At 44.3% G+C, this 24,591-nt stretch overlaps 1 protein-coding gene across 2 annotated transcripts; it reads left to right on the plus strand.

Moving 5' to 3' along the window:
• The first annotated feature begins 31 nt into the window (after window positions 1–31).
• mtTFB1 (mitochondrial transcription factor B1) lies at window positions 32–23,607 on the plus strand. Of its 2 annotated transcripts, XM_037415260.2 has the most exons (6): window positions 39–417; window positions 6,664–8,241; window positions 9,201–9,283; window positions 11,596–11,870; window positions 15,425–15,578; window positions 17,578–23,607. In XM_037415260.2, the coding sequence occupies exons 2-6, from the start codon at window positions 7,939–7,941 to the stop codon at window positions 17,762–17,764; spliced, it is 1,002 nt and encodes a 333-aa protein (XP_037271157.2). In that variant the 5' UTR covers window positions 39–417; window positions 6,664–7,938; the 3' UTR covers window positions 17,765–23,607. The 2 variants fall into 2 exon arrangements, with proteins under 2 accessions (XP_037271158.2, XP_037271157.2); XM_037415261.2 differs by lacking the exons at window positions 6,664–8,241; window positions 9,201–9,283; window positions 11,596–11,870; window positions 15,425–15,578; window positions 17,578–23,607 and adding an exon at window positions 3,521–5,976 and having other exon boundaries at window positions 32–417.
• Window positions 23,608–24,591: the final 984 nt, after the last annotated feature.

The following is a 24,591-nucleotide window of genomic DNA, read 5'->3' on the forward strand; positions in this document are numbered from 1 at the left end:
TCGCTGGTCCAGCCAGTGCAAGACATGGGCGCGCGCGCGCTTCGAGTGTTCGCAAGCGTTTATGTGCTTTGTGCATGCAGTATCCGCAGAGGGCTCCCTGCAACAGACTCGAGTGGCTTAATTCGCTATTTAGTTAAACTGTAACCGCTCGCGCTCATCTTTGCGCTTAGTGTGACCAAAACACCTGGACCAGCTAAAAGAAGTTGACGAATGATGTAGCTCGTGATTTGTTCGTGGTGGTGTCTTATTTGGCGCGTGCACATCAGAACATCGTTGACCAAGTGCCGAGGCGTTGCTCACGTGCGGTTCAGTCTTACGTAGTCGCTGCTAATCGGTTTCGAGCGTCTAGTTTGTGCCCTCGAAAGACCAATTTTCGGCCAAGTGCGAGCACCGCTTCTGGAGGGATCAGTGGTGAAGGTAACGTACCTTCTTTTTCTACCGATCGACTGATTGTTTGTAGTTAACGGGGTTTTAACTTTGGTGGGCGATATATTGCGTGCGAATCACGCCATTCGGTGTCTACTGGCGGCAGCGTTCTTTGGTGTTACATCGTACCCGGTATGTTTCAGGTAAACGCGGTACCCTAATTCTAGAGGTCGTCAAAGTATACTAGAATGATCGAGTACTAGCTGTTGAACGTGCCGTAGCGTCCGGTGCGTGCCAGCCAGACTTATCACCAGAGCCAGCCAGATTTGGCCACGAAAAGTAGGAGTCTGCGAAATTCCGAAGTTGAATAGAATATATCGATCATGATGCCCCATTGCTAAGTATCGAGAGAGAGAGAAAATACATTATCCACAGGATCCTGCGTGGGGTAGGTGTCGGCCTCGCAGGGCGCGGTCTACCCTTCTAATGTTCTGGTCTATGCAGTCCTAGAAACGCTGGGCCAAGAACTCGAGGGTTGAACCTTACCCGAAAAAGGATACTTGTGTTCTCGCGCTTGCGGGTCACGAGTTCCCGTTCTCTGCCTGGCCAGGAACCCCCTCGAGCCGCCGGATCGCTCATTTCTAAGATTGGCAGTCCTCCACAGCAATCAGCGGTGCTATCCCGTTTGGGTGAAGGAATACCTTTGTGTGAATACCTTGTAAAACACGCATGACGGCAAATATGTGGGCGCTGTTTCAAGCAATTCTCAACAAGCTGTTGCAGTCGTTGCACATGCAGCTAGTTGCAGGTTGCTCTATGTGCGTAGAGCAACGTCTGGTTTACGCAGGAATTTAGAAAAGTATGAATTTGAAGTCTCAATAGTGAATTCCCCATCATATTCAATAACAGTGACTTGCTTTCAGATATATTACAAAAACTACGAATTGGCGACTTGGCCAGTTTAATCTTGCCATCCTTTCAGCACAAAACAATATGACCTCACATAATCTGCATTTATTTGAAAAAAACAAAAAAACATTTGAATTGTAATAATAAAAAAAAAAGGCCAGGCCTGCATAGAAGGCGCAGCACAGTCACAGCGAAAGCATGTAGAGTGGCCTTTCAGAGCCTTTTCTAAACACTTTTCGGGTAAACGCTAGAAGCACACTTGCTGGGTATCCACTATGCCATAAATATTCACAATTTCTGCATTGTAGGCCAGCATTTACTAGGCTATCCTTTTTTTCGGAGAAGCGTGGTATGCGCGGAACACTTGTAACGAATTTTGTGTTGCATTCAGTGGCTGAGGACGATGAAGAATCACGCTTGAAGTGGGTATGTGCCACAGTTAATAGGCGATGAAGAACGAGCTTTCCTTATGTGTTGGAGCATTTATATTTACGCAGGTCTGGTCAAATGCCATCTCCCCTTTTCTGTTACTGTCAAGAGCCAGAAAACATCAATCATTTTTTAATTATTTACCAACGTTTCACAAGGCACAGGAAGAAACATTTAGACACTCTATTCAGAAAAGTGGACATTACCCTTAATTCTGAAAATATCCTTTCCCTTGGGGCTTCTTTTCTGGGCCACAGCAGCAAGAGCGTTTGCGTTGCACTTTGTGAATTTCTCAAAGACACAAGAAGGTTTGGTTGTTGAATTTTCTTTTTTTTTTATCTAATGAAATTCTAGTTCTTCGGAATTACCATCAATTTATTCATTTCAGTTATAAGTTGTACCTAACTTATTCATGAGTCACCATATAATTATTCACTCTTATATTCTCTAGATGACTGAATAATTATCCTCTTCATATTATAAATTTGAAATTAGTTTTTCCCCATTACGATAACCACCGGTTTAATGGCCAATCTTCAATGGTGGGTACAAGCCAAGACATATAAAAACAAGTAAGCAAGTGAGCATTGAGCGGCCCACTCATTTGCCCATTCTCATTGTGTGACGCCTGGTTGTTTTCTTGCTGTTCTAAAACGCCTTATTACTCATATTAACACAATTTCTTTAGCGACATCAAGCCTGTCTAAGGCAAGTTTGTGAACGAATCCCCGGCGTGGCTCAGCGGTAGAATACTGGGCTGGCACGTAGTGAACGCTTTGTCGAATCTCACTGTCACCACATGTCTTTGGTGTTTCTTATTCAAGTTTTTTTTTTATTTTGTGCGATAGTGGTTACAGACACTGGCAGCGGTGGCGGTGGCAGACAACTACGGCGCTGGGCGTGACCCGTGTTGTCATCTCATAACAGCTTTCACTGTGGAAAAAAGTTCACTATGGGCAAATAGGGCAGTCATTGTGCTTTGCTGCTTCTTGAAGCCTGCTATAGTAAATTTACTGCTTGTGTAAGCTAACCAGTACTCGTAAAATTTATACTGCATGCTGACCATTGGTTATTGCACCCAGTTTCTTAATTGTTTTAGTTCCCTTCAAACATTCTCTCTTTTATCTCAAGCAGCTCGCATCAATGTCCACACTTTATCACTCCCCCAAGAACCCCAATAACTCATTAGAAAAATCTCCTTGAAATGTAACCTGAATTAACATGAAATCGTGATTATGGTCTGCTAGTAATGACTGATCACATATTATCCTATTGGCTGTGACAGAAATGAATGCTTCTAAAACACGCAACTGTTCATGAAAGGTGATGCAGCATATTGAAAAGGCTCGCATTCTTCTTGAAGTTTGAGCAATTGTCGAGTGTTGTATGAACGTCCTTGTACACCTTTTTGACTAGGTTGGAACCGAAATCGCAAGTTCTCCCAGAATCAGTCCTTATATGTTAATCCAGGTTGTTGCAACAGAGTTCACACGCATATATACGAAGAGCATCTGGCGATGGCATGCTGGATGAATGTTATCAGATTATCTGTGCATCACTTCCTTTAGTTGCATTCCTCAAGTGTTTGTTCTGATATGACATCATGGTATAAAAAAAAAGTACCATTTGTGGACTTGGAATTTTATGGCTGAAGGAAACCTTAGATGAATTATTTTTTGCATGGTTATCAGGGCCAAGCAGTCGGCGAGGCCAAAGTGTATTGTGAAAGCCTAGGAAATGCTTTTGCATCTAGTGGAAGAATGATTAACTTAAACGTGGTGTTGAAGCTGCTGTCATATTGTGGCTTTTCTTTCAGAGGCATGGAGGTAGAGAGAAGAGCTATGTGGTCCTATGTCACCCACCTTGAAAGTTTGGGACTCACCCACTTAAAAGCTGCTGACTTGGCACTCGCCTTTCAAGCAGTCAGGACTGGAGCAGTGAGGCAGGTGGTCCCGTTCCCAACTATTTGTACTCACAATGGAAGTACACGGGTGTGCTGGATATTCCAGCATCTTGCTCTCTGGAACAAGCTCCTGTGGGCCGCCATGGCTGAGCTTCGGGAAGTGCGGCCTGGTAGACTGGCCTTCGTGTCCCAGCACTTTCTCAGACTTGCGGAGGAAACTTGCCCTTACCAGCTGGAGTACACATATGCGTTGATCCACTGCCTGCTTGCAAACCATCGCTGTGTTGTTTCGGTCATCGTCGACTCCGAAGTGCTGCAGGCTTACCCCGCGCTGTTCAGCGATGCCTTGCGGCGCAACACCTCTCTTGAGCAGCTGCGGATTGACACTCCAGGAATGGAGTTTGATGAGGTGGGCGAGCTCATCGTCGACGTGTGTGCCAACTGCCGCCTCAGGGAGTTGGTGTGCAGTGAGGGTAGGCTCCTGGGAAGTGGAAGCGAGGTACAGGCACGCTTCGCGGAATTCTTGAAAAGGTCGACTACGCTGAGAGTGCTGAGCATCACCAACATATCCCTTCATTCCAACTGCGAGTTCGTCCTGGGCCCTCTGCAGGAGAATTCGACGGTCACCAGGCTGACGATTGACAGTGCATGCATTGAACTCGACAATGGTGCTTCCCTGTTCAAGTTTCTCTCTGCGAACTCCGTGCTTGTGGAACTGACAGTGGTGAAGCAGACCTGGTGTGGTTCGTGCAACGTCGGGCTCTTGTTCAAAAGTTTGGAAACAAACCACGTGCTTCGGAAGCTGTGCCTGCAGCGATTCTCGTTCACCATGGACAACACCATCTCGATGGCGGATGCACTGACCGTGAACACAGCGCTTCAGGAGCTCGACATCAGCAACATTGAATATACGTTCATACGACCTTGGCTCGGCGTGGCCGGGGAGAGCGATTCTGTCACGAAGGCAAAGTCCATGTGGGGGAACTTGTGGCGTGTTCAGCCGTTTGTCAATGCTGTACGAAACAGCATCTCTCTCCGGAGATTGTTGTTCGGACATGTCTATTTTCGCGACGACGAATTGCGAAGCCTGCTTACAGCAGTGAGGGAGAGTCACTCACTTCATCAGATCCAGTTCTTACAAGTGACTTGCAGTGGCTTCTGCGAATTCGTCAAGCTCGTTGAGGAGACGGACACCTTTGATAAGGTTGCCATCAGGCATTGCTACTCCAATGCGTCACTCTTTGCCGACTCCTTGCGAACGTGCGAGAGTCTTCCACTGACAGGAAGCTACAGCTTCAGGTTCCTCAACACCACACATTTGAGGGAAATATGCTCCGCACTCATACTAAACGACAGCATTACTTCGATTAACCTGTGTGCTGACCGACAATTTCTGGAAATGTTCGACGAACAGTGTGCCGAATCATTGGCATCGTACGTATCATCGACGACCGCGCTAAAAGAGCTTCACGTTGCCATTAGCAGCGTAGACAAATCTGTCAACAGGATCGTCTTGGCTGGCCTTTCGGCAAACACAACTATTGAGAGGCTCGAAATATTCAGCGGTGCACTTTATGATAGTGATGTGCGCATGTTTGCCAAGTGGATCCAGCAGAGCAAGACCTTGTACGAGCTCTCGGCGTCTTTCGTGCCGGACAATGCATCCGCCCTCTTCCTGTCGGAGCTGTTCAGTGGCCTCCAAGATTGCTACACACTCACATCCTTGAGTAATGCACGTTTCGAATACAGTCAGGCTCACTGGCAAGTCATACAGGACCTGCTGTCTCGAAACTCCTCGCTAACAATGCGTGCCGTCCACTTTGCCATGGGTTCGACACTGAAAAGGTGCGCAACTGCGTTTGAACGTGTATCATGGCACCCCTTGGTGTACTACAGGTTGGCACAGACGATGCCTTTGGACGAGGCGCGGCAGAAGCTGGAAGCAAGCAAGAAGCGACTGTTGATGGACTTCTGGCAGTTGACTGGTGTTGTGAAGGAAGATCTCTGCTGTCACAAGTGTAATGATGGCCGGCTTCAGATAGACGAACTAAGCTTTGATGCCTGGATGGCTGTGCGCAAATTTCTGAAAGTGGGCGACGTTTTGGATGCTTCGTGCGTGTAGACGATTAATGAGTTAATGCAAATGACCATTCCGAGTGTGAGGATAGCTTTGTTAAATGACTGCATATGTTCAGCACACTTTGCGTGTGGTTGGTGTGAATATGTTCTGCGTTTTTTAGATAGACAACTGTGTGTTCTTTGGCTAGTCACATTGGCTTAGCAATGTATAGTTATACATGTCAAGTGGGAAGTTACCCAAGTATAATAAAAAGATTTCTCAATCAAGAATAAAAATATCTTGCTCGAAAGCTGTATAGTTAGTAGAAAAAGTCTCATTGAGGAATTTCTTGAGTAGAAAGAAAACTAACCAAGATTTATTTTGAAGTACCCGACGTTTCAAAGCCTAACGGCTCCTTCTTCGGAAACAAGAAGGCCTGAGATGCACAGCATCTATATATATGCCTTCTTGCTGTACGTGCAAGGTTAGCCGAGACTTGTCACAAGCCCTAGCAGTAGTAGCGGGGCAATGTTCCTGTGGTACGGCAGATGCTTTCCCTCTGCCTGCTGTATACGCGGAGATTCCAGGAGGAGCCTGCTTGCTTGGTTAACCATTTACATGTGGCTCGCACCCATTATATAAGATTGTCCATTAAACCTGCAGTCAATATGTAAGGAAACAAAGTAAAATTTAGATTATGGTAAATGAATTAATTGGTCGTCTAAGGAATTAGTATAGTACTATAATATGAAACACAATCAGTTTGCTGAGAAGTCCAAAGAAATAAATTTTGAGTGAGAATAACTTGTCGATTAATTCTTCTTGCGTCTCGAAGAAATTCACAGAGAGCAATACTGCTTCTGTGAATGTGCTGTCTTCTCTGGGCCACAGCAGTTCCTGTTGCTGTAGCCCAGAAAAGAAGCCCCAAAGGAAAAAGTGTTTTCAAAATTAAGATGAATTTTTTAGGAGTAAAATTTTGAAATGTTTTTTTTTCTAGGAGCGACCGATGAAGGTAGCTTACTTTTTCCAAGATCACTGCATCATCAGGACTGATACAGCGCATCAAACTGCTCCCACTGATGGATTAACTTCAGACTGAAGGTGGAATGACGATTGTGTCTGAGTGACTGGGCTGGCAATCACTGTTGTGAATAGGGTTAAATTTAGAGACACAACAAAGTGGAAAAATCAAGATCTCGTGTGTTGTGCTGTCATCGCGAACGAAATCGCCTGTGTGTGTGTGCGTGCGCATGTGTGTGTAGTCTCATGGGAAGATTGTATATTTTTGCCCCTTTGAAAAGGTAATAACTACATGCTCGCAATGTCACTCTGGTGAACATTTAAATTAGGTGCTTAATTGCTTTCATCACAAACAAGCTCCTAGATAATGTATAAGAACACAACCCCCAATGAAGGCAAGGCACGTACCCTTAATGCAATATTTGTCACAGTGCCATATATTATGCACTGCATGCCAATAGCATGAACACTTTAAATTGTTTTCCCGGTAATGCCGTGGCCTGTTTGTACTGATTACTAATGAACAGCTTGCAAGTTTAGACCCGTCATGTTGGCGCATTGTTACAGTAAGGATTGAAGTGTTAACTTTGCCGCGTTTAGGGAAGCAGCTACCACAACATCTGAGAGCTCGTGGTCATTGCACTGTCATATTAATTTTGTAAAAATAGCAGTGTATATAAGCTAAATTGAATAATGTCGCGAACACAAGGTATTTGAGACATCACGGAGAAAAGTCGGACCTGCGAAACCGGAACCTTTACCAAAGTTTCGGTTTTTAGATTCGTCTCATACGTACTCATAGTAGTCTGACGTCATGTGGCTGTTGTTTCTAAAAAAACAAACAGATAATCTTATTGCATCACAAGCCTCAACTACTACTGATCCTTTTGTACACTTTTACACTGAAAGTCATTGATACAACCGCCGTATTCGCCGCTTTCTTAATAGGCTTGAGTTGGCTCTAGTTTAGCCATATGAAGTCGCAGCCGTTTGCGGCCATGTGAAAGCGTGTGAAAGTAGCTTGACATGAAAGCACGGAGGAAAGGAATGCTTGAAAGTGATTCGGACATCGAGTTTCGGTGTTTTGGAGCGCCTGAGGTGTTTAAGAAGGTTTCTAGAACACTTCACCTGAACATTCTCCAGTGAAGCAGCATGCGTTGAGTGAAATCGCCCTTTTACCGCTCTGTGAACTTGTCCACACAGCAGCCTGTTCGTGAGGTCCTCAAAGTTCTTGAGTGCCTTGGAGTTCGCGATGTCGGCCGCTCAAAGCGCGCGTGTAGCGAAAGCTGCGGCAGCATGCCGACTGCCGCCGATGCCGTCAACGCGAGACCTCCTCCGCATGTATGGAATCCGTGCGATGCGCAAGCTGTCCCAGAACTTTCTGCTCGACCCTAGGTTGGCCAAGAGACTAGTGCGTGCCTGCGGCAGCGTGCGCGACAAGCACGTCATTGAGGTAGGACCCGGGCCTGGGTGTCTTACCAGACCCTTGCTTGATCTCGGAGCACGACGGGTGGTCGCTATCGAGAAGGACAGTCGGTTTGCCCCGACGCTGGAGGTGAGTAACGTCCTATGCTACCTGACGCAGCAAGCTGTGTGCGCCTGCGAGTCCCCATGCGACGTCGTCGACCTACCGCACCGGCAGTGAACGGAATAGTTTATGTTCTAGTGACCCGTCTCAGTTATGTATAATCAGGTGCCGTGTGTTGGGATGTGTGAACCGATGCACCTCTTAAATGCTCTTATTAATGTTGCAGCATGTGGTCCTATTCATCTTAATGGAACCGCGCATTACTAAGTGACGAGAAAAAGGGCGCACAAGGCAAGGAGTGTCCTGTGCACTCCGTTCTTCGTTTAGTACCGCGCTGTTTCGTCAAAATTAACGACCACCTACTCGTCCAACTTACCGTCCTACGTCTCGTGTATACTTCTGGCCATATTCTTTCACCTCTTGTACACGTAAATGTACTCGCACATCGTTCCGAAGACTATTACTCCTGCTGTATGACTCTGAAGTAAAGCTTACAGCTACCTAAACTGATAAATGCGGGAACAGCCAGAAATTACTGCATAGCCACCTTTCGTAAATGCTTTGGACATAGTTCAAGGTATTCTCAAACTGGGATTGTTGTTGGATAGAATGTTTCGACTAGTGGTCTAGCCTTCCAGCGCACAGTGGAGTGTTGTTACAGCTCATAGGTAACTTCATAACTAGCGGGCTTACTTGGTCCACATATGCATGTTTTTTTTTTCTTTAGCTGAATGTGTAACTATTAGAAAACATCAGCAATACCTGCATGCAAGAAAGCATGTAAAGACTTAGTGCCTCTATTTGTCAACACTGCATAGGCAGAGTTGTCACTGCTAGCTCTTTCGTTTACTCAGTACGTGCTAGTCAGACTTAAGTCCAATTCCATGATTCCCACGCTACCTCTGTCAGTGCTATGCAGAAGTGTATCAAAAATTTTTTGTCGATTTTGCGTTGTCATCTCAGTCGTCGTTGCTTCCTGTTCACAGATCCTGTCGGAAGCGAGCGAGGGCCGCCTGCACGTAGTGATGGGTGACATCTTTCACCAGCACTTACAAGAACTCATACCTGAGTGAGTAGGCAGGGAGTGCACGCATTGCAATAGAGCGTGAGAGAACGTAAACATGAAGAAAAGAGATGTATGGTGCTAGTGCATTCCTTCAAGTGAAGCATGATACGATTGGACGAAACAGAAGTAACTACCAGACAAAACAAAATAATCATGATAGCCTGGCATTAATTACACTAACTTGGGAAAAAATATTTTTTCAGAAATTCCTAACTTGTTCTAGCCTCGCCGCGGTGGTCTCTAAGGTACTCGGCTGCTGGCCCATAGGTCGCGGGATCGAATCCCGACGACGAAGGCTGCATTTTTCATGGAGGCAAAAATGCTGTAGGCTTGTGTGCTCGAATTTGGGTAAAGGACCCCAGGTAGTCGTAATTTCCGGAGCCCTCCACTATGGCGTCTCTCACGATTTATATGGTAGTTTTGGGACGTTAAACCCCACATTCAATCAATGTTCTAACGACAGTGCATTAATCATTTTACTGTCGAGTTTTGTGGCCTTGGCGTAACCCCTGGTGTCAGCATAGTTTAGGAAATATTGCAGAAGCTTAAAATGCAGATAAACAACATGTCGTGAAGCCATGGTAACAGATAGGGATAGACAGAGTATGCAACTATTTCGCTTGCTGCTGATCGAGTGACCAAAGGCAGCAATTGAGTTGTTTTTTGGCCTATTGGAGAGGCAAGAACTAGCACCTTGAACATGATGCGCTGTCGCTGACACGCCAACAGAATAGAAAAAAAAAAAGCCTCTTCAAAAGTGCGTTAGATAGGAGAAAAACTTTTACACCAGTAAGAGTGCGTGCACCGCATGGTTCTCAGCTCGTGAGAGTAGATTGTAGAACGACCATGTCCCCAGCAAAGAAGGTTGGACACTGTTGCACAGTGCTCTCGTTAACATGCATCCTGGCCTCACATATTCACCTTACTTTGCACCAAGAGACTTCTTTCTCTATCCTGTCATAAAGAGAGCACTGCGCGGGAAAAATTTTCGGGACAATGCAGAAGTGAATGCTGAAAGTCTGGCTTTTTATGACCTCTCAAAATGGGGAGCTGCACGTTCTACTGCAATGGCCTGCGGCATGAGCATGCACCGTCGGCAGCAGTGCATGATTTTGAGAGGAAATTATGTAGAAAAGGAGTAATCTTTCACTGAAATTTCGTTTCTTCGTCTCTCCCTTTCTTCGTGCCGATAATGCGAACCTCATGAGTGCCGCTTGTAGATGTATACTTATTGCTTCAGTAATGTTTATTGTACCTTTGGTAGCCTCTAACTGCGTTATTGTTAGCCTATAACTGCGTATTGCGTTAGCCTATAACTGCGTTTTTATTATGATGCGGTTGTTTGTGCTAATGAGGTCATTTTTACATTGGAACAAATGTTAAGATTCTCTGCACACCAGGCCACACTGGCACGGACGAGGAAAACACAGCAGCTCATGCAGTCGCTGCTCAAGCGGGTTGTTTTGGCCACATATACAATTCCCCACACTCCAGTTTCAGGTCACTCGCAGAATAACAAAAAGAATCCCTATGTGAAGAATTGGGCAGCAGGCTCTTCTAGCAGAGCACTGATGCATTAATTTCGCACTAAAATGAAACCCGCCAGCAAAATTAGACTGTTAGAAGCTACGCTAGTGTGTATACTAAATTATGCAGGTGGGTCTACGTGCCAGCAAGAAACATTTTGAACAAGATTATGGCCAACTCTGCATACACACCGCACATACTAGACAAATGTCAGCAAGCTAACCGACCTTAGAATGAAAATACTTCTATGAGATGCACACACTGTCAGACGCTGTGCTGGGCATGTCTAGAACACCTGGTTTGGACATGTGCAGCATTCTAAAAAGGCACACGGCACATTCAACATTCGCTGCAGGCCAACATGACCGCTCTACAAAATTTAATAGTCGTACCATGAAGCACAGCAAGCCCTCGTGAGATTTGTAGTCAAAGTGGGCTGTTTTGAGCGATGTAGGACACGTCGGGTGCCCCGTGCGAAGGCTTGACATGAAGCTGCTCCTCACTCTTATACCTTTTCCTCCCCTCATCTCCTACAGCGGCCAATAGTAGTCTTTTCCTTTAATAAAGGTCACATTCATTCATTGATTTTATAATCTCAGACAGAAGGTCCCCTTGCAGCCTAGAGCTTTGAGCCTTCTTCTGTACCTATACTATACGATGCTATGTTTTGCTTCTCTACTAATATCTGAAATAAACTTGGTGCAGTCGTGTAATCTGTCCGTGTCGCTGGTGTGGATAAGCCTTTATTGATACATGGCCTTGAGTGTGCCTTCTCTTTTGAAAATCAGGGAGCTCGGGGTGTCGTGGGAGTCGGACACCCTGCCCCAGGTGTGCCTGGTGGGCAACCTGCCATTCAGTGTGGCCAGCCCTCTGCTGATAAGCTGGCTGCGGCAGATTTCCCGACGCGAGGGCCCCTTCCTGCGCGGCCGTGTGCCCCTCAGCCTCACCTTTCAGCTGGAGGTGGCCCAGCGCATCGGTGCCCCCATCCTGGACCCACAGCGCTGCCGTCTCTCGGTGCTCTGCCAGAATTACTGCACCACCCAGCACAGGCTTACGCTCAACGGTAGGCAGATGTGTTCTCCGTCTTTTGCCAAGGCTGTCTCTTAAAGGTGCACTACAACACCTAACACCTTTTTGAGAGAAATGATCTCACTGTCAGTGCAGGACAAATCACGTGGTGCAGAAATCTTTCAAATGCATCAAGTACGAGAAGAGTTGCAATGATTTTCAAGCGCCTTCTCTCTCCTTTAGTATCAGAAAGTGGGCTGATGGCTACTCAAAGAGGGAGGTGACAAGAGGGTGAGGAGATTCATCCCTTTGTCCTGTGCACTTTTTTTTTTTCTTTGAACGCGCGGTTTCCTTTCAGTGTGGCAGCGTGAGCGTGTACAGACATGGGGTGGCATCTTGTGCCGGTCATGGTTACTACACAGCTCACAATATTCAAATCATTTCATAGCCGGGGATTCCAGGTGCATAAGGCTGTAATTTGAGTATATGGCATTTTATACAAAGAGAAGAGGAAGGAATTTTCAGCTGACTATGAGAAATAATTCTAAATTCCAAGCCGCGTGCTGTATTAGAATGTTTCGCTCATATATTCCCAGGAGCCTTGACAACCAGTCGACAGCGTTTTCTGACCATGATCAAAAAGTGCATCATGACCTTTTAACCATTTGTCCTTGCATTTGTCCAACTAGTCTTTGCATCAGCAACGACTAGTTGCAGGGTCCTTTATGTGCACAAAGGAGAAACAACACTGTATGGGGCAGTGCAGACACACAAATGGGGATGGGTTGTGCCTTCTACGTAGTAGGCCAGCCTTACTCGGTTACAACCACGGTGTACGAAGATTGATTGATATGTGGGGTTTAACATTCCCAAAACCACCATACGAATATGAGTGATGCCATAGTGCAGGGCTCCTGAAATTTCGACCACCTGGGGTTCTTTAACGTGCACCCAAAACTGAGCGCACGGGCCTACAGCATTTTCGCCTCCATCAAAAATGCAGCCGCCGCGCCGGGATTTGATCCCGCGACCTGCGGGTCAGCAGAGTACTTTAGCCACTAGACCATCACCGCAGGGGCATAGTGTACGAAGAAGCGGTGGTTCAACGTGATGAGCGAGCATGGCGAAACCTTGTTCAGGCTCATGCCACGCTCGCAGGTGGCCCTATGCCGACAGGAGCCAACAATCACTAAGTGCATTCGTACGATTTTTACCAATAAATAGCCGCATCATAGTTTTACAAAACGCTAATGAAGATGTTTCGGCGTGAATATAGTGTTGCAAAGAAAATTAAGTGTAGCCCAGGAATACTGCAGACTTCATACTGGCCCCTTTGCTCCAAGCACCATCTGGTGGAAGCAAGGCAAACGTGGACATGGTTACCCTCACGTGCCAGCTGGTTTCCGCTCAGACATTTGTTCTTTCTTTTGGCTAACTCTAAATACTATGCATATTGAGAATTGAAAATTCATTGTTTCTACCTAAAACATTGCATTTGGCTGAGTAGTGATGGCGAAATCCCTGATGAAATTTGTCAGGACGTTCAATTTTCTGGCCTAAAACCAGCGACATAGACGTGGGTTCCTATAAGAAGTCGGCTATCTGAAGCACTAGACAGGTGCGTGATGTCACACAAATGAGTAAGCACTATCGGGCAGAGTTTTTATGTGAAGTCTCTGTGGGAGGGACAATGGTGGTTGTGAGTCGAGCTATTTCCTCTCAAGTTGTAATCGAGTAAAGCTGAATAACAGTGATTGCAGCATGGCACTGCCAGCACACATTTGGGAATTGAGGGAGCTTGGCACATCATGAGCCACGTTACCGAGTGAGTAGTGTTCACCCATGGGTGAACTCTTGCTAACGGGATTGCACTTTGAATGTAATGTTAATGAAGGCACACAGTCACTTTAATGAGCCATGTGATCTGGGAGGAAAAAAAACTGGCCACGTATCTGCACGTTTCACTGCAAATGTCGTCGAAAAATGCTAGTCTTCTGCCGGCCATCTTTTGTGCATAGCGTTGCATTTTCAGCACAGCCTAAGAAACCATAAGGTCTTTAGAAATATGCATCTATGTATTTTTTAGTGAAGCGACACACCACCTAGTACTTACGTATTGATGTTTCATTTCAAGTTTGTGTGATCTTTGCTTTTTGATCGACAATGTTCACAAGTATGAGTGCAGACACTAGTGAAAGATGGCTCGGCATTGAACAAGTAGACGAACATTGGCTGGATTGCTGAATCGTTTCATGTGTCTGACAGCGAGAACGACAGACCAAAATTTCTGCGTTCAAGTATCCCAAAATAGACTATCGTCTTTAAAAAAAGAGGCCCCAACTTTTTCTCTTGTTTGTTTTCCCACATTTAGTGCTGTTTTCATTTTTGCAACTCTCCTACCTTTTTTTAATTTTCCCATAAATGGAAAAGCAGGCACACTTAGAAGTCTCTTCCTTCTTAGGCTTAGCACTCAGAGCAACATGTGGCAGACATCATGTGACATTTATGCCAGGTCCCATCCACCTCTTCTTTCTGTGTCTGCACGGTTTTATGAATATGAAACTTCGCCACTTGCTGAATGCATCAGGGCTTGGCAGAACTGCTGCCCTGTGAAAAAGAGCAAAAAGAAGCTGCCGCATTGTAGGAAGGCAGAGACCCATTGTGTGTATTTGCATGATACCCTGGGTAGGTAATTGGGTGGGGATTAAAATAAAAAATTTCCTCCAAGAGTATAGGAAAGGGAAGACAACAATAAATTTGGCGTGTAAATTGGATAACGCTTCCTGGGGGTCAGATAACCGTGAAAACTTCAGGCCTGGCTACGACAGGAACAGAATTTTTGTTGACTACATTGAAAAACATTAATATTAGTGGGCTGAAGCTGAAGATAATGAAGCTGAAAATAACTTGCTGCCAGCAGAGATAGAACCTGCAACCTTAGAATTTGAAGGTTGCTGGTACGGTCTCTGCTGGCGGCAAATTATCTTTTCGTCCACGTTACTTTCTTGGCATATTGTAATTACTACAGACAATATCTTTGGCACTTTCCTCGGCATTGCTGTCTGTTAAAAGCGCTGAAATTCGTGCGAGTTTGTACGTGAACATAGTCTGTCTGGTAGTTCTCATCAACACTGTGTATATAAATAAAACAAAAAAACGACCCTTTGAAAATTTTTGAGTGGCTCTAGTTGGTATGACTTGACCTGACAAGAGCTTTATTTAAGTCTTGAGCGACAGATATTTAGGAGAGCTGTAGCCCCCCCCATATCAAGTCGGCTCCGCCCATGATGGCACCGGAAGTCAAAGTTTCGTCGCGATGTCATGGGCCCTGTGGATGGCCTTGAGTTAAATGTGAAGAATGCTGGTCTTCAGAGATGCATCTCAAAGCTTGTTCGTGATGGGTGAAAAGACATGAAGGGCTGGACACAGCCAGATCACCTAATTGAAAGAATGCGAGTCATGGCCACATTTGGGGTGTGACTGTGAATGGTTGGTGTCTGTCCTATTAAGGGATCGAGGAGTGGGACACGAACGGGTTTGCATTTGTCTGGATGAACGAAATTATTCTTCGAATACCTCGACTCGATGTGAATGTGTTCCTTCGTGCAGGAAGCAGTTTCGTGCCTCCCGCAGAAGTGGATGTCGGTCTGGTGCGGCTGGTACCGCTGAAGGAGCCAATCATACGGCATCCCTTTGACCTTATCGAGAAAGTTATCAACTGCCTTTTTAATGGCCGCCAAAAGGTGCTCACAAATGGAGTCAAGTGAGTGGCAGATGTGCATTCTTCTTCCTTAGAGTGGATTTTCCGAACCTTAGTGGTTCGGAAAGTCCACTAGATTTTTTTTTCTTTTCTTTCTTGAAGCGACAACCATCAAATTGCTGATGACGAATCTCATTGGACGACACTTGTTTTAGGTAGCCATGTTCTTCCTTATGCTTTTCCAGCACCTCGTGAAACATGTCGTGACGAAGAAGTGAGGCAACAAATTTAATCAATCTTTATTATTATTATTATTTTGTGATTGGTTGTGAGATTCTCAAAAGGACACACTGCGTGCATTCAAGTGTTGCAGCAAAAGCACATTAATTGTACCCTCAACAATTAGAAAAATCTGATAGTTGGGTGCATTCTCTGCTATCAGCTACTATATGCGTTGTTTTATGGCATTAAGCTGTTGTTAATTGGGTCACATTTGGCTGCCACCCGGTTAGTTGTAATGATCTCCAGAGAGTGCCAAGCGCGAAGTGATAAAAAAGAGCAAAAGTGGCATTCGCGGACAACTGAAACAATGCGGTGCTCTCTGCACTGCTATCTTCATTGGTTGGTGACCACGGTATTGCCTGCATGTAAATGCGACACTGTGCAGGCCCATTTTAGCCTAATAGAATGGATGCATAATGTCACTAAATTCAAACCTTATAAAAGCTATTGAAGATGAATAGCCTTCTGCTGCGGTCAGCAGTGGCATGAAACTTGTTTGGTACACTCTGACGAACGAACAGTCTGGTGCTCGCTACTTTACCTGTGAAAGAAATTTCGTCCCATTAGTTTGGCGGCGGTGGCAGTACATAGTGAGGGAGAGTTGCAGAGCTAATTAAACAGAATGTGTTTCAGTAAATTGAACATAGCGGGCTAGCGTCATGGTCACATTGAGGACTCGCGGGATTGCTGTTTCTACACTGTTCTCGTGCAAAAGAAGTACAGGATTTCGGCATTCATTAAAATAATGAACATGTATTTATTCATCAGACATTTCTTCATTGTTTTTTTTTATATTTCTGTAATTGGGCATTTGGTGATTTCAAACACTCACTCTGGTACTATGAAATTGGAGTCAACAAGCTTTTACTGTACCATCTTCCAGGACTGGATGTGAAAAATTCAAAAGCCTACAAAAACGCATTCTCACGTAAACGAACTAGCAGCAGCAAAGCTTGCACGAACAACAGGAGGCAGGCTGCGAGCAGGGCGTATGCAGAAAGTGATGTAGTCGTAGCCAACGCGTGGAAATTTTTTTAACGACGGAGATGAACTTGTACTCTGGGACAGCCCATCTTGGCAATAAAGCGAGTAATATGAAAGTGAGACTGGCACACACTGACATTATTCCGCTAGTAGTAAGGCAGCTTGCAGCCGATTTTATTTAAATTAGTTTTTGCTTGCTCGTCTAGAAAAACATGCATATAAAAAATGTTAATGGCAGAGAGATATTTTAACTGTTCAGTGTACATTTGAATGTCACATTACGAGTATTTCGAAAAGTTAATTCGAGCGCGAACACCTGACACGATCACTCACACACGCACACACCCATGCATCAAACACACACAGCGCCCAAGTATATTTTTTACGAGTATATTTTCCTTGGAGAACTAAACAATGAGTTTGCAGCCGTACATGAGCTAACATGCGTAGGGGGTGCCAGTATTTATTTCAAAAAGCAAGGTTGCAGAAAACACGGTGATGTTTAGAAGATGTCAAGAAAACGAAGATGTTCCTGTAAGGTTAAAAATAGTTTTATTTGACATGCTATTTCCGGTGACTGTTTCGGTCTCGTAACAAATAAAGCAGCATTTGTTCGAGCGATGCAAATGAGGAAATTGTCGATACGACAAGGTGCTATTTCAGGGCACGCTAGGAGGCATGCATTTCAGTTATGTAGCTTCCCCAGCACTATCAAGAAAGGTTGTTCGGAGGTATAGCTTGTTATATTCATTATTGCATCAAGTGAATTTGCTAACGTTGTAACACTTTGGTGCAGGAACCTGTTTCCTCATGACCGTCGTGAGGAACTGGTGCCGCGCCTCATAAGGTTGTCCGACGTTGACCCGACGACAAGGATTCTCCAATTAACCGTGGAAGAGATTGGACGCTTGTGCGACATCTATGAAGAGATTTGCACCAAGGAACCTGAAATCAGAGAGTACCACTTCAGGCTAGGACGATGACATTGCCTGGCCATAGGAGTAGGACAAGTGATTCATAGGGAACTAGGAGGTAGAATTCAGTTGGTTAGAACATTCGTTGAACTGCGCTGCTATTCCAGTCATTTTTTGTTGCACCGAGCATAATAAGTTTCACACTACTGGTTTAGCCACGATGGCTGCACAGTCTTTATCTGCAACTTCCGATTGCTCATACAGATTTGACCAGATCCGTATCAAAATGGATTGGATACGGATAAGCGTGAGAACAGACTCAATACGGATTCTTACGAAAACGGATACGATAGATTCATATGAAAACGAATTTGGTATTCTCATGAAAACGAAATTTGTTAGAAATTTGTATGAAAACATATTTGATAAGGCTTGTATGAATATTTGAACGAATATTACGGTATTCGAGTTTATTTCGATTCAACCGTTGGATTGGAAAGTTGAAAGTATCTGAAATGAATGAATAAATGTATATTAGTGCGCTTGTAACATGTTGTAAAGGTGGTTTCACTACAGTGGGGGGGGGGGGGGGGGTGCTGTACTGTGACAATGCCTATTTAAGGGAACTTCACACTCCTGCAAAGCCCCGCTTTAAGTTTAAATTAACATACTTCTCTCACATTTATTCATCATTGTTTAAACTTACAAGCTTGGTTTTACCAGTTTATATGCTGCAAGTATGGTCAATCTAGAAACGTAACATATTTTACAGTTTATTTATTTATTTATTATTTATTTATTTATACTGTCAACCCTCACTTGAGGGTCATTACAGGGAGGGAAGCATAGGATATGGAAAGTAAATACAGACATTGATATTTTCAGCACTTTGAACAATAACACAATAGCATATTCATTGCTCGGCAAAGTAAACATCAAGAGCACATTCAAATTTTTTAACGTCAGAATTTTCAACAATATGTCGCGGCAATTTATTCCACGCTTCTATAACATCAGGGAAAAAAGATTTGCGAAAGACGTCCGTGCGAGCACCGAAGGGGCGAACTGCCGCGTCATGATTGATCCGACTGCTGAGCTTATGCGGGGGGTGTACGTAAATTGTTCTATCTATTTTTATTTGACCATGCAATATCTGAAAAAATACTTTTAGGCGCTGCTTTTGTCGTCTAATTTCTAGAGATTCCAAACCACTTAGTTTTAGCATCTCGGTAACCGAATCAGTCCTTTTATAATTCGAACAAATAAATCGCGCGGAAAGTCTCTGAATTCGTTCCAGTTTATCTATTAAATCCTTTTGGTGGGGGCTCCAGGCAGCACAAGCATATTCTAAAACAGGGCGCACAAATGTTTTATATGCAAGCAGCTTGACGTCTTTCGTAGCATTCGGTAATTTAGCACGCAAGAAACGTAGTTTTCTGTAAGAGGCACAGCATACATTCTCGACATGTGCACGCCATTTCAAATCATTCGTAATATGCACTCCCAAATATTTAAATGCACACACCTGCGGTAAATAATTAGGTCCAATGCTGTACGTAAATGGTAAAACGTGTTTCTTGGTAGTTATATGCGTATATGTTGTCTTAGAATAATTTATTTTCATCTCCCATTTATCGCACCATGTTTGAAAATCGTCAAGACAATCATTAATTACAATTTGGTCATTCGCACACGTCACTGGGGCATAAATTAAACAATCATCAGCAAACAATTTAATTTTTACAGGAGGGTTAACAATGTCAACAACATCATTTATATACACCAAGAACAGCAATGGGCCCAACACGGAGCCTTGGGGCACACCAGAATAAACATCAAGTGATTCAGACTCAAACTCATCAATTCGTACCAACTGCTTGCGGTTCGTTAAGTATGCTTCAATCCACTTCAAGATATTTTCATTTACGCCTGTTCGTTTGAGCTTGAAGAGCAATTTATGGTGGGAGACCTTATCGAAGGCTTTTGCAAAGTCTATGCATATCACGTCGACTTGTTCTCTGTTATCTACGGCAGCGGCAAAATCGTGGAGAGTTTCAATCAATTGGGATAACGTGGAAAGCCCTTGCCTAAACCCGTGCTGTTGCCTAGATATCAGCCCATTTGTCTTAAAGAAAATAGCCATCTGTTTGGCAATGACGTGTTCAAAAACCTTACAGCAAACACACGTCAGAGACACTGGCCTGTAGTTGGTAAAAAGCATCCTGTCGCCACTTTTAAATACCGGTTTCACAATGGCGCTCAGCCAGTCTTTTGGAAGCGAATGTGTCAAGAGTGATTTTTCGAAGATAATGACTAAGTAAAACGACATCCACTCCGCATACCGCCTCAAAAACACAGTTGGTATTCCATCCGGTCCATTAGCCTTCTTTTCGTTCAAATTAAGTAGCTGCTGAAACACGCCCGCTTGATCAAATGAAACTGGATCCATGGCGCATGTGCAAGTATCGGCCATTTCCTTATCTTCATCCGTGAATGCCATCTTTGTAAATACAGATTGGAAAAAGCGATTGAAACCATTAGCTATATCTTGTTTCTGGGTTACAACATCAGAGCCAACCGCGATATGTTCAATCGCTTCTTTCCTATCGCTCAAGTATAGCCAAAATTTTCTAGGCGAAGTGCGCAAGAACCCAGAAAGCGTTTCATTGAAGAACTTTTTTTTGGACTTGGAGATTTGGATTTTCAACGCTGCTCGTAGTTGGGAAATCTGCTCAGAGTGGCCTTGTCTTTTGCGTAATCTCTTTATTTTGCGTTTAGTGTGAATAACATCTCTAGTGATCCAGGGGTTAGTCTTCCTTGTTTTTTTCAATCGAATGGGAACAAACCTTTCTATACAGCTGTTAATTATTGATTTCAATTTCTGCCACAAACAATCAACTGGCTCGCTATCAGAGGCTTGCTTGAAATCATCAAAAGCAGTTTCCAAAAAGTCTAATATTGACGTGTCATCTGCCCGGCCGTAGTCACTAACAGGCACCCGAACGAAGGGTCGTTTTCCAGGTTTTGTACCACATAGAATCTCAACCGAAATCAGTTTGTGGTCAGATATGCCGTCTTCGACCGTAACACTGAAGTCCTCCATAGTGCCCGAAAGGAATACCAGGTCTAGCAGTGACTGAGAACCCGATGTTACTCTAGTGGCCTGTTGAACAATTTGGGTTAGATTATGGCTGATCATTATTTCAAATAACTTTTCGCTGCTAGTAGCATCTTTATTACCGGCCGATAAAGAAATCCAGTCTATATTTGGTAGGTTAAAGTCTCCGGCCAGTACTAATTTTGTTGTCTTATTTACATTTGAGTTCAAAAACGTCTGAAGGTCTTCCAGGAACTCGGGCGAAGTGGCAGGTGGTCTGTATACGGCTCCGATAAGGTAATTGGTGTTCGCGTACGTAAATTTACACCATACAGATTCCGATAAATTGCAATTAATTGGAACTGCTGAGATACATTTTTTTATGACAATTGCAACGCCCCCACCACGGGAATTTCTGTCCCAGCGAAACACTCTGTACCCAGGAGGAACAACCACATCATTCGGAATATCGTTGTTTAGCCAAGTCTCTGTTACGATCACCACAGAGGGAGATCTCGACAGCAATAAATGTTCGAGTTCAGTTACCTTATTAACAAGACTACGAGCATTGAACAGGAGAAGCACTAGCTACGCATGTGACGGTGCAGCCACTGCCCCTCCCACCGGGGCGCCGCCAACGCTATCAGAGTTGCGCGTTGCTGCTGGCGATCCTTTATCATATCACTCCTTATCATATGGTTGGCGTTCATCTCGGTTGTAGTCCCAAGTAAATAAGCTTTTGCCTACCTTCAATTTGTCATAAACTAGCGATACCTTCTTTCCGCTGCCCCTGTCCGCAGCTGCGCTGTCCCACAACTTTTTCCGCACCGCGACCGTCTCCTTCGAATAATCATTGCTCACGCTAATAGAAGTTCCCTTTAGTTTGCTGCAGTTTCGGAGTATAGCATCTTTTTCTTTGAAATCGTAGAACCTCATTATGACTGGTCTAATATGCCCCGGCCGTTGCTTGCCCAATCTATGAATTCTTTCTATTGTTTTAACATGGACGTTCAGTTTTTTGCCAAATATATTGTCGACTACAGAAACTTTCAGGTCTGACTCCGATTCCGGGCTGCCTTCCTTTACGCCAAAAACCAAGAGGTTATTGCGTCTACTTCTGTTTTCAAGTTCACTTAGCCTTTCTGCCTGTGTTTTTACAGTATGTTCCAGAACTTCAATTTTTGCGTTCAGTTCTTGGACTGAAGCAGCTAAGCCAGCCAATCCATCGGTATTTGTCTGTATCTGGGCTAATTGATCATGAATGTCAGTTAACCGACGGTCAAATGCTGCCTGATTTTCCAAAATAGTCTGTAGCTGCTGGGCCACAGTAGGGCCGGGGTTTTCTTCGACATCCCCCGCCATCAACAACCGCAACAACACAGACCAGCAATCAACATGAATCAAGGAACATCTGTGAGGGCACGGCAGAACAATCAAAAATCTATTATCACTACGGTAAGTGACAACAGTAGTTTGAAAACCAACCTGGAAGACGAACGGCGGCAGTTTAGGCATTTCGTTCGCATGGACGTTGCCGTGCCCTCTGAGGAGTTGCTTGATGTGCTGCTCTTTAAGTAACTGCGCTGCCGGTGACGTCACTGAGGCCGGTGCTCCGTCGATCCACGGCGCATCTTCCAAAACCAGGCTGAGATAAGAAAGCAGGAAAGGCGTCCCATCAGATCCGCTTGTCGCGATCGCTGTCAAAATCCACGGCACAACCTGGAAGACGAACGGCGGCAGTTTAGGCATTTCGTTCGCATGGACGTTGCCGTGCCCTCTGAGGAGTTGCTTGATGTGCTGCTCTTTAAGTAACTGCGCTGCCGGTGACGTCACTGAGGCCGGTGCTCCGTCGATCCACGGCGCATCTTCCAAAACCAGGCTGAGATAAGAAAGCAGGAAAGGCGTCCCATCAGATCCGCTTGTCGCGATCGCTGTCAAAATCCACGGCACAACCTGGAAGACGAACGGCGGCAGTTTAGGCATTTCGTTCGCATGGACGTTGCCGTGCCCTCTTTATGACTTGCGTTCTATTGAAAGGCAAATCCTGCTACAATTTAATGTACCTTCTGGATTCCCTTTGAACCAAGATAGAATGACACATGCGAGTGCCTTGTTTCAGTTATAATAAGATATTGTGCAGGTTAGTTGGATCATGACAGATATGCTCATATTTTTTTTATAATATGTGATGTTATACTATTCAGATTCCATGCAAAATTATTTGGCAAAATCACTATTCAATTCAAATTTGCTTTGAACACAATAGTTACTATTCATGCAAGCCTAGTATTTGAGATGAATTTTCGCAAAAACAGATTTAATGTGGATTATTGCAAAAACAGATTTGATGCAAAAAATTATTTGATGTGGACTTTTATAAGAATTTACTTGATGTTGACTCACATGAAAGCATATTCCATGTGGATTTTTAAAGCGGATTCAATGCACACTCTCAAGCTTCATTATATTAAAGTTGCATTTTACACTGACAAAAAAGTTTGTTATATCCGAAAATTCGTTATAGAAGTATATTCCCAATGCTATATCTATTGCGAGAGTATTTGTTAATTACCTTTGTAAAAACAACATTTTGTGATATCTGGATTTGTTATGTTGAGGTTCGAGTTATTTGCATGAGAGCAGTTTGTATGCAAACACTCATGCGAGTTTAACTGGAGGTTTTACAATATGCCACACCTTTGGTGGCTGCTTGTGAAAACTCAGTATGAGTATGTTGTGAAGCATCACATTCTCTTCTATAAAGATCAATGATGCAATATGCTGAAATAAAGTAACGAAGTGGAAAGCTTGACAATTGGCGCTGGTCGCTTCTTGTGTTACTACACTAGCACAAAACTATTTTCTAGCAGTGCTAGGGGGAAACGTAGTTGCTGGAGTGATGCAACCAGCCGCAGTGGTCTGGTGGTTATGATGCTCGACTGCCGACCCGCAGGTCACGGGATCGAATTCCGGCCGTGGCGGCCACATTTTTGATGGAGGCAAAAATGCTTGACGCTCATGTGCTTGCATGCATTTAGGTGCACATTAAAAAACGACATGTCTGGAACCCTCCGCTACGGCGTCTCTCATAATAATTGTAGTTTTGGGACGTTAAACCCCAACAATGAGCATTGTAGTGAAGTCTAGTCAAGCACACGCAGGTTCCTGCAACTTTCCTGCAGCAACCTGCGGAAGGGCTTGTAAAACACAGTCTTAATAAAAATGACAACTCAAATTATGTTTGTTATATCGCATAAGACAAATTCGAGTTGTGAAGGTGTGGTTGTTTACCTTCGACACATTGTGTAGAAATGATAAAAATTCTTGAACTACTTTGTGCTTTCAGGTGGCACTCGTTATCCACCGACATTACATACTAACTTAGTGAGCATACGTAATGGCCAGTAGTGACCAATGCCCAGTTGTGCCCACTAAAAATCGTAAAGTGCTTTGTTGGCCATAAACTTCAATCAACCCGCCCTCACTGTTTTTTAATGCTTTTGTGCGCGAGTACAATTCCCAGGTACACTTGTTGTAGTTTGGAAATGCATATTTTCGAATTTGCACAAATGCTGCCAAGTGATTCTTATTAATCTATTACGCATGGTGACTGAACTAAGGTATACGAGAATAAATGCTACATCAGTGCATTCTTGTAGAAATAAGCAGCTTAGTGGGAGATGCCATCATAAAACTCTAAAGGGATGCTGACACGTTTTTAGAAGGAGCGTTTACACTGCCATACAAATCTTCTGTATGGATACAAATCTGAACAAGGGTGATGCTCCGCAAGTGCTGG

Source organism: Rhipicephalus microplus, chromosome 9 (genome assembly GCF_043290135.1).
Source record: "Rhipicephalus microplus isolate Deutch F79 chromosome 9, USDA_Rmic, whole genome shotgun sequence".
Taxonomy (NCBI): domain Eukaryota; kingdom Metazoa; phylum Arthropoda; class Arachnida; order Ixodida; family Ixodidae; genus Rhipicephalus; species Rhipicephalus microplus.

Bases quoted from the DNA above. Each gene is read 5' to 3' on its own strand.
- mtTFB1 (XM_037415261.2), top strand. From the start codon at position 3,525: ATGGAGGTAGAGAGAAGAGCTATGTGGTCCTATGTCACCCACCTTGAA.